We start from the raw sequence: 16,118 nt of genomic DNA on the forward strand, positions 1-16,118 counted from the left end.
AATAGAGTGTGCTGGTTTGAATCAGAGTATATAGATCAGTTAGACTTTTTATTCCAGAGCACAAATGTTACCACTTTTAATGATCTATACAACATTCTTGGCATTCTTTCTGTTCAAAACGTTTGAGAAATTTAGTCAATATACCAGTAGTCTTGCAGTTCACACAATAGATTGTGCAAACCATACAAAAGGAGCAAGGTCTCTGCAGGCTCATTTCCACGCCATTCTCCTTTCCCCCCCCCCATTCCACACATCTTGCAGTCACCTTGCATTGTAACTATGTTGTCCTGCACAAGTTCTTTCCCCACATGAGGAGCTATTTGATGGTAATGTTGGTGATGCGGATGTCGTCATAAGGTTTGTCCGTCTTGGGATGCGTCTTGACCGCGCTGATGCTTTGTACAACCTCCATGCCCTTCACCACACGACCAAAGACTGTGTGTTTGTTGTCCAGCCAAGGCTGCAAGATAGAGATTTGAGTAGTGAATTAAAATACAAAACAAACTACTACCTTGTGTTAGGGCAATAAGCCCACATAGATGAAACTGAAAAAAAAATTTCAGCCAAAAAAAGTAAAAATAGGTGTTTGTGGCAAACTCCCCCTGCCTACGCAAAGAGATGGGTCCCTGATTTATCCAGGAAGATAAAAGGCAGAGGAACCAGAAAGAATCCACCTTCCACGTCATTCCTAGATGTGATAAACCACTTACAATTGTTTAGTGCCCATTTAGCCCCTAGGCTATGGAAGCAATGAGTTTTTAAATATTCTAGCAGTTGCTCAGATTTTTCTCATGATGATTTAATTCATCTAAAATAACCACTCAAGCATTTGTGTACATACATAAACTGAGGAAAAATTTTAGTACCGTGGGTACAACTGTAACGAAGAACTGAGATCCGTTTGTATTTGGACCAGCATTGGCCATTGAAAGAGTGTAAGGGCGATCATGCCGCAGGTTGGGATGAAACTCGTCTTCAAACTCACCACCCCAGATGGATTCTCCTCCTGAGCCATTACCTGTTGACATCAGATACATATGCTCAAGTTTGGAAGAGAATTCAAAGAGATCTTACATTAATGTATGATAGAGAACAAAGGGATACTTTGATGTATTGAGATTGAAGAGGTTGGGGGAGGGGAGGAACCAAAGGCACAAATAAACCAACAGAAATAAACACATCCTAGCATGAATTCACTGCAAAGATGTGAACTGGTAAGCAAAACTTTTTTTTAAAGGTGACAGCACAAATCAATGTAGATATTAGAAAACACTAAGTTTTTAATTTTCCTTTGGCCAGCTTGGGTATAAAGGGAAAAAAGTTAAAAAGTTAAAAAAAAAAAAAACTACCAAGCTGGACTTCGATGATAGATACTGATGTTCTAAATCATTTCTGCTTAAAATATTAGACTTCAAAACAACCATTTAATGTTGTTTTCATATTTTAAAGTTCAACTCTTCTACATACTGAAATCTTGGCTGGAAACGATTCAGAACCTGAGTGTCAGTCTCATTTAAGCCCGATGCTATTTCCCTAGTCATTCCCTTTTTTTTGCAGATTGCTCAAAAATATAAATAATGCATTTTAAGAGAGTGTCTTAGCCTGCCAGTGCATTGATCAATTGCTCTTACCTGGCGTTAGTTCCCCTATAAATCTTCAGTCAAGCATAACAATGGCAGAGGAAGCATGACCAAGTGAAAACAAAAATGCCAAAAAAAACTTTCTCCCTCATAAGACTCCTCTAAAACCCTATTTTAGTGAGTTTTAATAGGAAAGTTTTACTGTATTTTATTTTTAAAACATGGACTTTTTTTAGGGAGTTGACCATGGAACAGCCTACAGAAGATAATTTTTTTTTTTTAGCAAACCCTTAAGACACAAAACGTAACCTCTCGTCTTCTTACCCTGTGGGTCACCAGTTTGGATCATAAAGCTTTTAATGACGCGGTGAAAGATGTGATTGTTGTAATAACCATTGCGGCTGTGGACACAAAAGTTCTCCACAGTCTTTGGACACCTGAAATATCAGACAATGTACATTAATATTTGACAGTTCAGGAGGATGATAACCTGACCAATGGTTAAATTTATGTTTTGAGGTGTGTAGTTTGAAAAAGAGAGTGTGCGGACATGCATGAATGTAAATGTTGTTACATATTTGGGTATATATTTACCATAAGCACACTTACTCTTTGGCAAACAGTTTACAATGGATGTCTCCCATTGTTGTGTGGATGATGCAGGTGTCTGACACTCTTGTATATGCTGAGTCCTGGCAGAAACAAAATAAAATCGAGTCTGGATTTAACACACGCTTGCACAGAGAATTAGTAACTGTAAATTCTAAACACTTATTCTTTGATGGGAGTGTCTGAACCTGTGGCTGAGGAGAATTAAAAAAGCCCACCTAGTATTAGTGCATCTAGAAATTCCTTTTGATGTTAAAAGATGTTAGTAACTAAACAGCATAAACATAAAAAATATGTCACATCCATAGAAGACAATCAGGTTTTTGTTTTCAGTATCACAGGAATAACAAGACAATGACCAATGAATATGCAATCATTCTATGCTATCTGGCACAACAAGGGAATGGAACAAGACATCTCAAACATGGCCTGACATTTGCTATCATGCAGATGGAACCTCAGAACACTAATACAGACACTACTCTCACTTTTGGGGTATTTCCAAATAGTTTTAAGAAACTTGAATGAATGAACAATGAAGCAATTTTCTGTATATCACAAAATCAAAAATGAAAGCAAATTAATCTATTGCAAAAGAACTCAACAGATCATCTATAAATGTACCTGTGTTGCAGCTAGGACTTCCTCTTTTGATGGTTTCTCATTGAAAATGTCCCTCTCACTGTCACCTCTGTAAGCAGATAAAACCACACGGTGTTTTTTTCCAATTTAATACACGACAACTTGTGCGTCAAATTCTGCATGATCTTTTATACAAAATGGTCACATCAAGCTAAGTGTGTGATTTTTCATAAAAGCCCTTATTAAGCAGAGTCTAGCTTTCGACCTGCTTTGATTCTGAGAGTAAATTCTGTAAAACTGCCTACAAACAAATGTGTAAAATTCTGAACAAAAGCAAATGTGAGTTGAATTTTCAAGTACTCCCTTTCACCTATTTCCCACATCTGAACCCCAAGGTTCTATTAAAATGCACATCAGCAATTGGCAATCAAAACTCTTAACCTACAACCTGTGAGTAGTTCAAAATTTCTAAAAGTTAAAGTAACAAGACACCTTTACTTGGACAGAAAGACACTTTTACAATGTGTACACAATAAAGACACTACAATCTATGTGTACACACTAACTTAAGAAAAAACACTATTCATGCATACATACACTCTTCCACCTGCCCACCCACACACATATACTACAAGAATCTGGAAAAGCATACTTGTGCGTATCTTCAGGCTCACGATGGGTAAACATGTAGAAGCGATTTTTTTTAAAGGCTGTACAGAATAGTATGGGATCCTGAAATACAGACTGCAAGAGTGGGTTGTCTGAGGCAGCCATCTCTGCATTGGCCTTTTGCTTAGGCTTTCCAGCTCCTTGAAACAGGCTGAGATGTAGGAATCGCGCGTTCTCTGGCTTCCCCAGCATTCTCATGCAGCTGTTGGTGTGCAAGTTGATGACTGAAAACAAGTCCTAAAATTATTGCTTATCTAGGAAGCATGACTATTATCCATGACTGTCTTGCTGTACATAAAGTTAATTTCTTCACAGACATGAAGATTCCTATGCCACCTCTTACAGTGCAGTCTATAGAAAGTTCTATGTACAACTGGACTCACAGAATTGAATAAAAAAAGGTATGCTAAAATGTAAAATTATTCAACATGCCCTTCTTTGTAATACCATGTCAACAAATCTTTTTTGTGGCATGTAATAATAAAGGAAAGTGTGCCAGACAGGCATATCTTTTCAAACAGTACACATAGGTGATTAATAACATGACAGCATTAAATATACAATTCTGTGGTAAGTCTTGGTATAAAAGAAGTTTTGGGGCATGCATGTCATTAAGTGTATACTCTGAAGAATAAAGTATTTCATAACACAGAGTAGGAGCCATCAGAAAGACTTGGCATGCTATCATGCATGACATGTTGCTTACCTTTGATGCCTAGCATCGTAGAGTAGAGAAGAAAATTACCACTCTCATCAAACACTGCAACGTAAGTGTGAGGGTTATTATCAGCTGAGAAAATGCTAATCTTCAAGCAAAAGCTTAATGTCAATAGAATGAATAGATGGACACATTTATCTTCAATATTGTTCAGTAAGCAGGATAAAATTCAGATGCATTTTCCCCTTAGAAAATTATAAAATATGTACTCATATGCTACAGATTTAAAAAAAATTAAAACAATACAAATAAAGAAAATCAGATGGTATTTGTCCACTGCAAATGGCACTAACCTAAGTTCGAAAAGTGAAAACTCTCAGATTTCTCGAGATCTCTGTCAACAGCCAAACGTCGTCCAAACTCCATATTAGGCACCTGCTGTTTCATTTGCTGCAGCTCGGTAAATCTTTGCAGAGACTCATCCAAAACTTTCCAAAGCTTGGCAGTCCCAAACCTGAATATCCGCACCTTGCAAAAGTAAAGTTTACCTTTTCATGAGAGGCTTACAGCACTCTCAATGTATGCCCAAATGAAAGACAAGTTCACATAAATAGTCACAGATTACAAACAGTTAATGTCAATATGTCAGCAGGGACAAATAACATAAGAAGTCTTGGCAATCTATTACTGAAGGTATCTTATGAATTATTGTTGCATTACAACAAATCTGTTCTATCCAATTAAATTTTTTTTTCTTCACATCAAATAAACATTACCAAGAATAAGCATAAATCCATAAGCAAACCCCATCCAGATGTTACAAGGTTTCACAAAGGCTGTTTATGAAACAAAGGTCACCTACCTTTCTGTCTGTTGCCATAGTGGCCATAAGTTTTCCATCTGGGGAGAAGGTGACATCAGTTGGACTGGCATTGCACTGAAAGCAGGCAACAAAAACTGTTTACAAGTGCTAATATACAAGGGCACATAAGCAATGTGGTACACAAAAATATTCAAACTATATCCACCTTGCAGTCTATGCAAGTGATGCATTTTGGATGACAGAGCATGGTTAAAAATTGTAAACATAGTCTTCAAATCACTTTGTTTATGAAATATGTTTATAAACGAAATCATGTCGCAATGGATGTGTACAACAAAGTCAAGACTCTCCATTCATGGTGTTTTCTGCTAGCACTCATCATGTTCAATCTATTGCTATGAACAAGGGATGTTAAATTAAACTGTTGTCCTGACCAGTGCACACTAACAAACTCTAACAACACTCAGATGGTGGCAGCAACATTAAGCAACAACTAAACACTCAAGCAATATCATACAGGCCACATAACAGAAAACATGACTGAGCACAGACAAAGATGAGGAGTAAGCGGAAAAATTAGCTACTTATGCAAGATATTTCTAAAGGCAGACTTGAAAGTTACAAACATAGTCACAGTTCTTTGCATAGAGTTGGGGACTGCAATAGTAGATCGAAGACTTGAGTGTCTCGGGTTATAAGTTGTCAATATAGCTCCAGCAGGTTCTCTCTACCAGTTTGACACTGGGAGCGTAGAGAAAATTTGAAAATAAGATCTGATGTGTAAACCTTTCCTAAAGTCAAAAGTTACGTTTGAAATTACCTTGAGAAATTCATACAGGTCCGTGTCTATCTTGGATTCCCAGCTCAGGTTACGAGGAAACTGGTAATCACCTCGCGGCCCTGCCCAGTACTCAACCATTCGACCTTCATCCACACTGACTGCCACTGCTGCTACTGGGTTGTACTGCACAGACAGTTAAAAAAGGGTTAGAACCCCATCCTCCCAAACGAATCAGTCATGAATATTATAATACAGCAACAGCAATTTAAACTAAAGAAACTTGCCTTGAGGCATACAAATTTTTTTTTTTAAGGAGTATTTAATAAGTAACTAACAACTGACCCGTATGAGCGTCACAGGACTGAAGTGAAGTTTATCTAGAGTCTTGAGAACATCACCAGCACCTCTTCCATCGTAGATTCGGATGATGCTGGTTCCTTTCTCAGTACTAAAACAACACATCAATTCTAATTTCTAGTGATGGTAATATTGTTTACATGAATAATAGATGAGTGCTGCTGCCCACTCTATTCATATTCTTATTCCCACACTTTTCACATCTGCACCTCTTTCAGGCATACTCTAAAACACACTTACTACACTATACTGAAAGAGTGTGGAAAGAGGATGTGACCTTCTCCATGCTACTGGCTGAAAATATTTAGAGAATGCAAGAATTGGTTGCCACTTTGAGTTAGCTAGAGACTTGTAATAAATTCATAATAGTGCGAGAAAGAATTTTATTTTTTTTAAAAACCCTACAAACAAATCTAAACATGGAGGCCATGCACCTGTATACATGTAACTAAGAATCATTCTGTATTTCTCAGTCTAAAGAAAATAATCCTTATTTAATCTAAGGACATTGCTAAAACTTTAAAGCTCTCACTTACGCTGTCCTTACAGAAGAATTTAGCAAACAAAATCCAATAAATAAATAAATTTCAGGATAACCAACAGAGCTTTAAAAAAGTTTAAGACTACTTTATTCATCAGAGCTATTGATTTCTCCCACCCAACCTCCAGTCCAGACTAGGCAGTTATGGTTAATGTGATGCAATCAACTAAGCCCGCAGTTCTCAACCGGTGGTACGCGTACTCCTTGGGGTATGGCAAGGGTTATGCAGGGGGACACAGCAACATAAATAAGCACACACCATTATGAAAATAAGTACTTTTATGTGCGAGGGGTACCTGCGGACATACTTTCACCCTTTAGGGGTACAGTCAAGAAAAAGGTTGAGAATTTCTGAGCTAAACTGTTCAGTTTAAACTGGCTATTTTAGCTGACTGCGATGTTCTAACTATCTAAGTAACAAGTGCTATTCATGCTACACACCCAGCCCCCGTATTAGGGGTTTAACTATTAACTTTCAACAAAGGTATTAGGATATATGTACGCACACAGCAAGGGCAGAGACTGGGTCACCTGAGGCGTAGGTCCATCCACAGCGTGACGGCGTGTAGCCAAGTCTCAGCATGTTGATCATATCTGTTGAAAAATAAATTATTACTCAGTAAATGTGACATAAAAGAAAACTCGTTAAATGGGCTTTTAACAAAATTAAATAATTTTCAGCATTAGAAAATGAAGTAATTTAAAAAAAGGATGTCATTAAGACACATCCTGACCCACGTCATGTGTGTCTGATAGATATTATTCAACAGTGAACATAAGAAGACTTCCAGTCATTCATCAAAGACAGCCTTACACTATAGCCTGATCTGTTTTAGCATCAAACTTGCTCAGTAAAAAATTGTTGTTTTGTGTCTGTCAATGTTCACCTTCACTGCTCAACAATTTAGCAATCTTCACTGAGCTTTCCTCAATCAATGGAAAAATATTTTGAACCCCACTAATACTTTAAGCAGCAACCTTATGGCTTACCAAAGTTGATGACATCAAACACCTTTGCTGTCTTGTCGTCTGACACTGTACAGCACAGTTCTCCATTTGCACTCATCGCAAGGTCATTCACTGCACCTGATGGGAAAGAAGCAAAAGTTTTTGAAGAAAATAGATATCTTCTTCAATGACAGTCCAAGAGCTCAATTGTAAACATCACTGAATAGACTCCATCAGCATATAACCTGTAATTTCAAAAAGAGTTATAATCTTTGAAGTAAAAAAGTAACTTTCTTATATGACAAATAAGCATAGAACTTGCACATATATGTAAATGAAGATGCTCTGAAAGAAAAGCACAGAGCAGACAGCAATGGAGGTAGCCACAAACATACCCAGATGACTGCGGAAGTGCTTTCACAAAGTCTATGCCTTTCTCTTCTGCTTTTTTCCAGAATTTCACATGACCATCACAGCTGGCTGTTACCAGAAATCCATTTCTGTGTGAAGGAAAATATTATCTTACTCAACTGAGAAATACATAAATATATATGCCTGCATTGGCACACATGCACGCATAAATAATATACATATATCTATAAGAATTTTCAATTTGAAATAATTTATGGGAAATTAAGCTAGAACAGAAATGATTTTCAGAATGTAAAATGTATCCAGTTTTCTGACAGTGACATCAACATCTGAAACAGATATATGTTCGTGTCTAAAGTGACAGAAATATTGTGCTAGGATAGGAAATTAGATTTAAGGATGAACTAATATTATTGATATATTAATATTATTACAACACACTGCTGGACAAAAGCTAGATAGGAGGTATCATAAATATGAAATAGTTAAAAAAAGAAACATGTTCAATGACATACTTGGCAACAGCAAGATGTGTGACAATTTCCCGATGCATATAGCTGGTCTCATAATACTGTGCACATGGCAAACTGTCAAGGTACACCTGTTCAAACTCGAGCACTGTGAACATATAGCAAAAAAACACACATAAATTATAAAAATTACATGTTTACTTTTACATTATAAACTGATTTGATTTAGACACCACATCATTATTATTTATTTATATAGTTAACACTGCCATTTCTATATGCTACTAGACTTTTGATTTCATCTTTAAAGGTTTGTAAAGGGTGTGAAGAAGCGGTGATAAATGCTTCTTTCCTCACTTTATTACCACTTATTAGCACTGCCTCAGTTGCTGAAGCTTTAAAAAATAGAAAAATTCCAGTGAAATCGACCATTGTCACCTTCCGCTGAGTAACCGTGATATTTTCGAAGGTTAGCAGATGAACTTGTGTGTGACGTCGGCAAGGGAGACGAAGTGTTGTTTATTGTTAGGATTTGAACAATAGGATTGATGGTGTGTCATTTGTTAGATTAGTGATATATATTAGTGATAACAATCAAGATAGCTATGAGCAATGTCAGTTTGAGCCCATTGCATCAGCTCACACTGGGATAGACTTGACATCATTGGAGGACGAAGAAAATGTTACAGCAACAAAGTAGGTAAGACTAAGCAAGTCACATTCTGTCCATGAATACTTTAGATTCAAGCATTTTAAATATACATAATGCACATTACCCCTTGAACTGGGGTTGTTGACGAATTTGTAGTGTTTGAAGTGTGAAATTACACTTGGCGTGCTAATTATTTCCTTAAGCATACACACATACGAACCGGAATATTCACATTGTATATAATAGTGAAGCGTGCTGTAGTTTCTTTAGGTTTTAAAGTGAAATTTTCAAAGAGTAATTTCAAAAATCAATATTTCGACTTATCTATGTTTAAATATAGCAAGACTCGACGTTGAGCAGACTCCACGTTGAAGCGAGGTATGCTCGTGCATAGAAACGGTGGATCTTCTAGTGTTGCTGAATGGATTAGCAGACATTTTCGTGGTATTTTTTTTTTAATCAAAACCAATAATAAAGCGTGAGTTGTATGTGTTTAGCTTTTTCATGTTATTTTTATTTAAATTTGACGTGTAGTTACTCTTGAGTAGACGATCAAACACATATCAACCGAAAATAGTACACTATCCACATCTCTTTGCAAGCTGTAATAATTTGAACCTGAAAGTTTCATTTGTTTCTCAACTGTTAAATTTAATTTTGTAGTATTTTTTTCCTGTAAGGTTCAGTACATTTATGTTTGTAGTTTAAATGTGTGAGTGGACGGGAATGGAATGCTTACCTATGGAGTATCTGTGTTACTGACCTATAAACAGATTCTTTCAGATACAGTTTCAATTCCATTTCAAACCATTGAACTTCATAAAAATGTATTCACAGCTGAATAGCCGAAATAATGAAGTATGTGAAAACACACCTTTCTTTTTCCGAGGTTTGACGGCTTCTGATAGAGAAGGCCCGATCAATTCTTCTTCCTCACATTTTTCTGAAGCTGAATGCTCCTTGAGTTTTTCCCTTTTGGCTGATGGAGCATCGACAGATGTATCGCTGCTACTTTCTTCGCTACTTGTTGAGGATTCTGACGATGATCGTTTGCTACTGCGTTCACGTTTGCGATTCTCCGCCATTTTCAAGCACTCACGATCAGTAAGCAAAGAGAGTAGTCTCCTCCTGGTACTTTACACGTCATATACACAAAAATAATCACTCGGAAGCAACGGCTCGTTGGTCTAGGGGTATGATTCTCGCTTAGGGTGCGAGAGGTCCCGGGTTCAAATCCCGGACGAGCCCGATATTTTTTTTCTGTTAAATTGAAGATGGCTTTGACTTTTTAAATATTCTAACTAAGATTATTGTTACCTGTAATCACCTCAATGTACTTTTTCCATATGTTTGCACATAAAGAAGACTGGCTCAAGTGGTGAGCCTTGTCAGCTGCTGCATCTTCTAGATGCTTGAAACCCTACAAAACCATCATACCTCCATTTCAATTTGTATAAGGCCAATCTGCAATCTATGCTTTGCAGACGAAGTATGGTTCTGTTAGCAGGAACTAGCAAAGAACAGCACGACCTTACCAACAAACTGACAGACAGTTCAAGCACTTATGGATATAATTTGAATGGCTGGGTTCATACATTTGCCTTGAAAAAGTTTCTAGGGGTACCTTTGAAAACATCAAATATATGTTGTGGGTGGCATTCTTTATTTATTGTTATATAAGATATAGGCTTCTTAGAAAGGGTTACACAATGTTATATAACAATCATGTACACAGAGAGATCACCTGAGTTAACAACATCATATATAGTGGTTTTGTACAAATATGGTTTTGGCTTTGTATGGTAGTGCTAAGAGTGTAGGTAGTGCTAATGTTTTTCTGAAAGAATTTAAACAAAGATTGATATATTGTTACAAGAAAGAATGAAGTGAGAGGCTATAATAACTAGTAGTGACCTCCTTTATTCTGATTGCTGTTTTAAAAGCAGTCTCTCCTATTAGCAGAATCTAAATCATATGAATCGCATGCACCTAAAGTGCCATCATTTAAGGTATATACAGACTCCAACATTAGGCAAAATTGTCCCTTCTGTAAAAACATCAAAGAAACTGATCGAATTACAGTTTTTTACGTGTTGTCTACAATATACTAGATTACAGGAAAAATTCATCCCTCCCAAATTTTAGCACTACCTATACTTTTCCCATTTTTTAATACTCATGTCAAATAACCATATAATGTAGTATTACAAGTTGTCTAGAACGTTTTATATATACAAGACAATGAATTTGAGAAACTCAATGGCCTACACTGAAAAAATTAGCAGTCAAGTCTTGCATTTGCCCCACCAACCAGTATAATTTGTTGTTCTTCGTGTGAAGATACTACAGGGTGTATAATTTTATGATTTGAATTCTCTTAAACATAACTTTTGCCTTGTACTTAAATTCAGAAATGTCTATTATTTGTAACTTCATAGTTGTACATGATTATGTTGCTTGCAGACATTTAAACAACACACTATAGTATTAAAAAAATTACAAGAGTGTAATGAGATATCTGGGAATAAGGCTATACATGTATATGGCTTAGGTGCTGCACCTCGCTCCCTACACGAGCTGAACGCACACGAAGGACGATTCTCGCGTTGCAGTGTACCGAACTTTGCAAGGTTTGCATGCCTTGCAAGCTTTGCACACGGCTCGCGGGAGTAGGGGAGAGGATTTTGAAGCAAGGACGTGGTTCTATGCATGACCTACCTTGCCTGGGCTGTAGCCAATCGCAAGGCTTGAACAGAGCAGACTTCTTTTTTACCTCCAAATTGTGAGAATGGCGGCTTTAGCTAATTGGTCTGTGGAGAGATGCTTGATGTTGATTTCTCTGTGGGAGAAATACCCGTGGATGTATGATCCAGCTCATCCTGATTATCTGGACCGGAATAAGACCAAGAATGCCTTAACAGAAATTGCTCATGCTCTGGGCGATGATTTAACAGGTAACAATTTTCTTATTTTTTAATTCGATGTGTGTGTGTGTGTGCTGTTAATAGTGATTCTGTGTGATTAAAACAAATTCAAGAAAGTATGCACCGAGATGTGTGCTGCTGATACTATAATGATGGCTGGTATGATGATATGTCATACGAGAAATTCTGAGAACTTTAATTACCACAAAAATATATATTAAAAATAATCTCTCAATTGTTTCATTGCGAAAAACATTCTACGTAGCATTAAATTAGCAGCTTTCATAATCTTTATGGATATGTTTTTGTAGCTCTTTTTTATTAAATATGATTTAGGATATTAAAGTCTGCTGTTTTCCTGTTTTTCAGAAAACGATGTGAGGCTGAAAATGCGCTCACTTAGAACGTCTCTTCTGCAACAGATAGTATCATATAATTCCCGATATAAAAGCGGTGCGAACGAAAATGATGTGGCAGAGCCAGCATGGATCTATTGGAAAGAGCTCTGTTTTTTGAGACCTTTTATAAAAACACGAAAAGGTCCAGATAACTTGGTAAGTGCTTTGAGCTAATTGATAATATCTATATGTTAAAACTTGTAACAGCCTTTGTGTGATGGTTTTCATTTGTTTTCAGACTATTTTTGTCAAAGCTGCAATATTTCAGCACTATTTATTTAGTTTTCACATTGTTTTATATGATTTTCTAAAAACATGAAGGTATCAGTACAGCTTTTTAAGTGCTTTTAGATATCTAATTATCAATATCCTTTGTATGTAATGGGATGATTCTTTGTTGACAGATGCTTTTATCATGCTGTAGTATCTTATTAGTTAAATATATTTTTATTTAAATACTAAAAATTCACACTCACATAACCTGATAGTGACCAAATACAATGCGGTCTTGCCATGGCACAGTGCCCTCCTTGTTCACATAATTTTTCACCTCCTCACACATGTCTGGCATTATTTAAAGACCTGTTGACTAGAGTATGGCTAAGGTATAGTAACTGATGTGCATTCTGGCGCCAGTCTCCTTCAGTTATGTGTCTCGGTTTCTTCCCTGTCAGTGAAACAGGGTGGCATAAACACTGGGTTCACTTCAGATCACAAAAAGTTGTGGAGTGCTTTACATGCAAGAGTGTTGTGGCTTGTTCTGGGCTATGGACTTTAAACTTGCAGCCAAAATGCTAAACACATTCTCTACAATTCTACAAATTCTTGATAATAATCACCCATTCTTTGTCATCTCCTCAGCATCATGCAGATTTTGGATGACCCTTTTGAATGGGACTGGTTTAAGCAGATATCATTTTAGGGGTAAGGCATCATTCTCTACAATAAAGTATAGGGTAGACATTATATGGCCTGGCAGAGGAACCAGCGCTGGAATATTAAGTGTAGTATTAAGAGTACTGTCTCTGAGAACACATGACCTGTCCTACCTTTTGCTCCAACATCAAAATACAAAAATCTGTATTTTGCATCCACGTGCCAGAAGAATTATATTATCACATTTTAAGTAATTAAAATGTGTTGACCCTCCAAGAGACTAAATGGGTACATGCTTGCCCTCCATGGCTGCAATACAGTTTGGCAGATTCCACTGCTGTGCAGATTCTTGTGAAATTTTTTATCATTCTGCCTCAGTTCTTGGAACCTGCAACAACAAAACATCCAATTTTAGCATTCATATATATATAACACAATCAAACAGCAGATTTGCATTACTAAGTATATACAAGATTTATTAAAACTTATTTCAAGAGTATTTTATATAATTGTAGAGTTTGACATCAACAACCACCTCGCAGTCTCCAGAAGAGGAGAAAGGAGATTTGAAGGCTCTCCTCACTTCTATTGGTGCCATCACAGAAGAAACAGCTGAAGCAGTTGCTGCCTCACCCAGAGTTTACCAAGAAACACCATCACCAAAGGCACCAGACCTTGCAAAAAAGAAGAGGTCAGACACCCCCAGTCCAGCTCAACAGGCTGTGGAGATTCTAAAAGATATGCAAACGGCAAGTGAGGAGCGAAGAAAGAAAGCAACTTATAATGAGCTGTTTTTTCAAATGGTAGCTCGGGCAATGGAAGACTTTCCTAAAGACATTCAGCATCAATTACAATTTGATATATTTAAAATGATACATGAGACAAGAGTAAAGTTGTTGAATACAAAGTGATTAGGAAAAATAAACCACAAGTGTCCCACATTAGCCATCATTTATTGTTCTGCAACATGTCACTGTATGAGTCATTTTTATCTTTATTTACTAATTACTTGGAATGAATAGAATAATACTGGTTGATAGCCTAATATCTCTGGTGTGTGAAAGAGACACACAAACACTTTACACACATTTTGAGACTGAAAAGATTACAATTTATCATAGCAATCATTTTTCCCCTTATAATGGAAGTCATTTGTTGAATGTTCTCATGCATTCCCATATTTCCTATATTTTAACAACAGTGTACCTTCAAATAAGCCATTCTTTGAATCCTGTACAATGCATCACTATGTTTGGGGGTACTGTTAGGGCCTGTCACCAATACAGTGAGGGTTGGCTGTCCTGTGTTCAGCTCTCGTCTCGGCTACGCTGTTCTTTTTCTGTATGTGGCATTTGTTTACATAGCTGGCTGCCTTGCCGTGATATTGCCTAAGTCGCTGGCTCGACGTGAACCACCAGTCTTCCAACACATAAAATGCTGCCTATGGACCACCCACTGACCATAAATAATTACGCACAAGAAACAAAGACCTGCGATGTACCTCGAAAGTTTATAACATTGTATAATTTGAGATGATCCCAATTTTGGGGGATGGGGGAGATATACAAACAGAGAGGGAGGGAACGAAAGATGCCTTGGGGGCGAGTAAAGAAGTCGAACCTGACTTGTCAAGTTCTTGAAACGACATCAAGACTACTGGTGATTCAATATTTCGCTACAACCGTCAACGCATGAATTATTAAGAAGCTTGACTCAAATGAATCAACAGCCAAAAGAAACATCGTCGCAGCTGGCAGTGCTAACGACAGATATTAGTCAACAGACGTGTAGAAAACAAGCTTGTGATCAAGGAGAAGCTTGGATGGCATATGTGTGACATCTGTAAGGTCATACTCGCTGTATGAAAGTCCCTCAAGACCCATACTGATATCATGTAGGCCCTTTAGGGTATGCGTCTCCTCACACAGACCTCATGTTTTTCGCAACTTTCAGTTAAGTATTTATTACAGACAAACGACAGTAGTACACATGACCTGCAATTGATATGCGAGGTTATCTTATCAAAGAGTATTTCGGCTCATGGGGTCATGAGTGAAGTTTCGGGAGATAATCTTCCAGCTTTATATAAACAAAACTCTCCCCTTCTCTCTCCTGCCCGCGCTGTATCAAGGGGATCGCGTATTGGGGTTACGTAGTACACTTTGTCCAGACTGATACAAACATATGGCTACTTGTCGAGTGAACCTCGTGTCTCTGCCACACGACTTTGGAGGTCATTATCCAGGGTTGTCCATGGGACATATTTTTCTATCCCGTCCCATCCCGTCCCATGGCAATTTATGCCTGTCCCATCCCGTCCCATCCCACGGGATGTTTCCCATGGGATTCCCATGGTATTAACAATCCTATGGACAACACTGAAAACCACTTTTCGGCTTTTGTTCTATAATTCCTGCTACTTCACATACAATAGATGATTCAGAGGAAAGATTTAAATCCTTGATGAATGAAATAACAGTAAATTTATTTTGCAATATCAAGTATCGACTACCATGGGAAATACAAATGTGTGCTGTCCCATCCCATCCCGTCCCATGGGACGTTTCCCATGGTTCCCATGGGATTCCCATGGGATTCCCATTCCTATGGACAACACTGTCATTATCTGTTCAAGATGACATCACGCCTTCACCAAAGGACGCACAGATCTGTTTCTGGAAGGCAAGGTGCAAAATGTGAAACTTTTGTGTGTCTGTAGAACTGCAAAATCCGATGCAAGCTACAAATTTCGACATTAATAAAAAAAAAGCAAACAAATAATAATAGTAAACTCTATTAAATTATGAGTTAATAAAAACCGGAGGTATTGTGTCGGTAGACATCGAAGCATTAGACTGAAGCAGACGATTCCTGTTTC

The 16,118-nt window shown here is 37.4% G+C and overlaps 2 protein-coding genes and 1 non-coding gene across 3 annotated transcripts; 2 read left to right on the forward strand and 1 right to left on the reverse strand.

Moving 5' to 3' along the window:
* Positions 1-30: 30 nt before the first annotated feature.
* Positions 31-10,152, reverse strand: LOC112573636 (peptidylprolyl isomerase domain and WD repeat-containing protein 1-like). Its single transcript, XM_025254189.1, is given in 17 exon segments — positions 31-460; positions 867-1,018; positions 1,905-2,017; positions 2,190-2,272; positions 2,814-2,880; positions 3,424-3,664; positions 4,147-4,200; positions 4,452-4,626; positions 4,961-5,035; positions 5,742-5,885; positions 6,045-6,150; positions 7,107-7,194; positions 7,591-7,686; positions 7,944-7,965; positions 7,967-8,048; positions 8,436-8,538; positions 9,917-10,152. Coding segments are annotated over 17 exon segments (1,956 nt in total). The 5' UTR covers positions 10,128-10,152; the 3' UTR covers positions 31-316.
* A 66-nt stretch (positions 10,153-10,218) lies between these two features.
* Trnap-agg lies at positions 10,219-10,290 on the forward strand. The gene has a single exon. It is a non-coding gene; the product is annotated as a tRNA-Pro (tRNA).
* A 1,492-nt stretch (positions 10,291-11,782) lies between these two features.
* On the forward strand, positions 11,783-14,200 carry LOC112573992. Its single transcript, XM_025254756.1, has 3 exons — positions 11,783-11,996; positions 12,336-12,520; positions 13,756-14,200. Exons 1-3 carry the CDS (start codon positions 11,831-11,833, stop codon positions 14,149-14,151), a joined length of 747 nt encoding a protein of 248 aa, XP_025110541.1. The 5' UTR covers positions 11,783-11,830; the 3' UTR covers positions 14,152-14,200.
* The last annotated feature ends 1,918 nt before the right edge of the window (positions 14,201-16,118 follow it).

The sequence above is a fragment of the Pomacea canaliculata genome, linkage group LG10, assembly GCF_003073045.1.
Source record: "Pomacea canaliculata isolate SZHN2017 linkage group LG10, ASM307304v1, whole genome shotgun sequence".
In the NCBI taxonomy this organism is placed as follows: domain Eukaryota; kingdom Metazoa; phylum Mollusca; class Gastropoda; order Architaenioglossa; family Ampullariidae; genus Pomacea; species Pomacea canaliculata.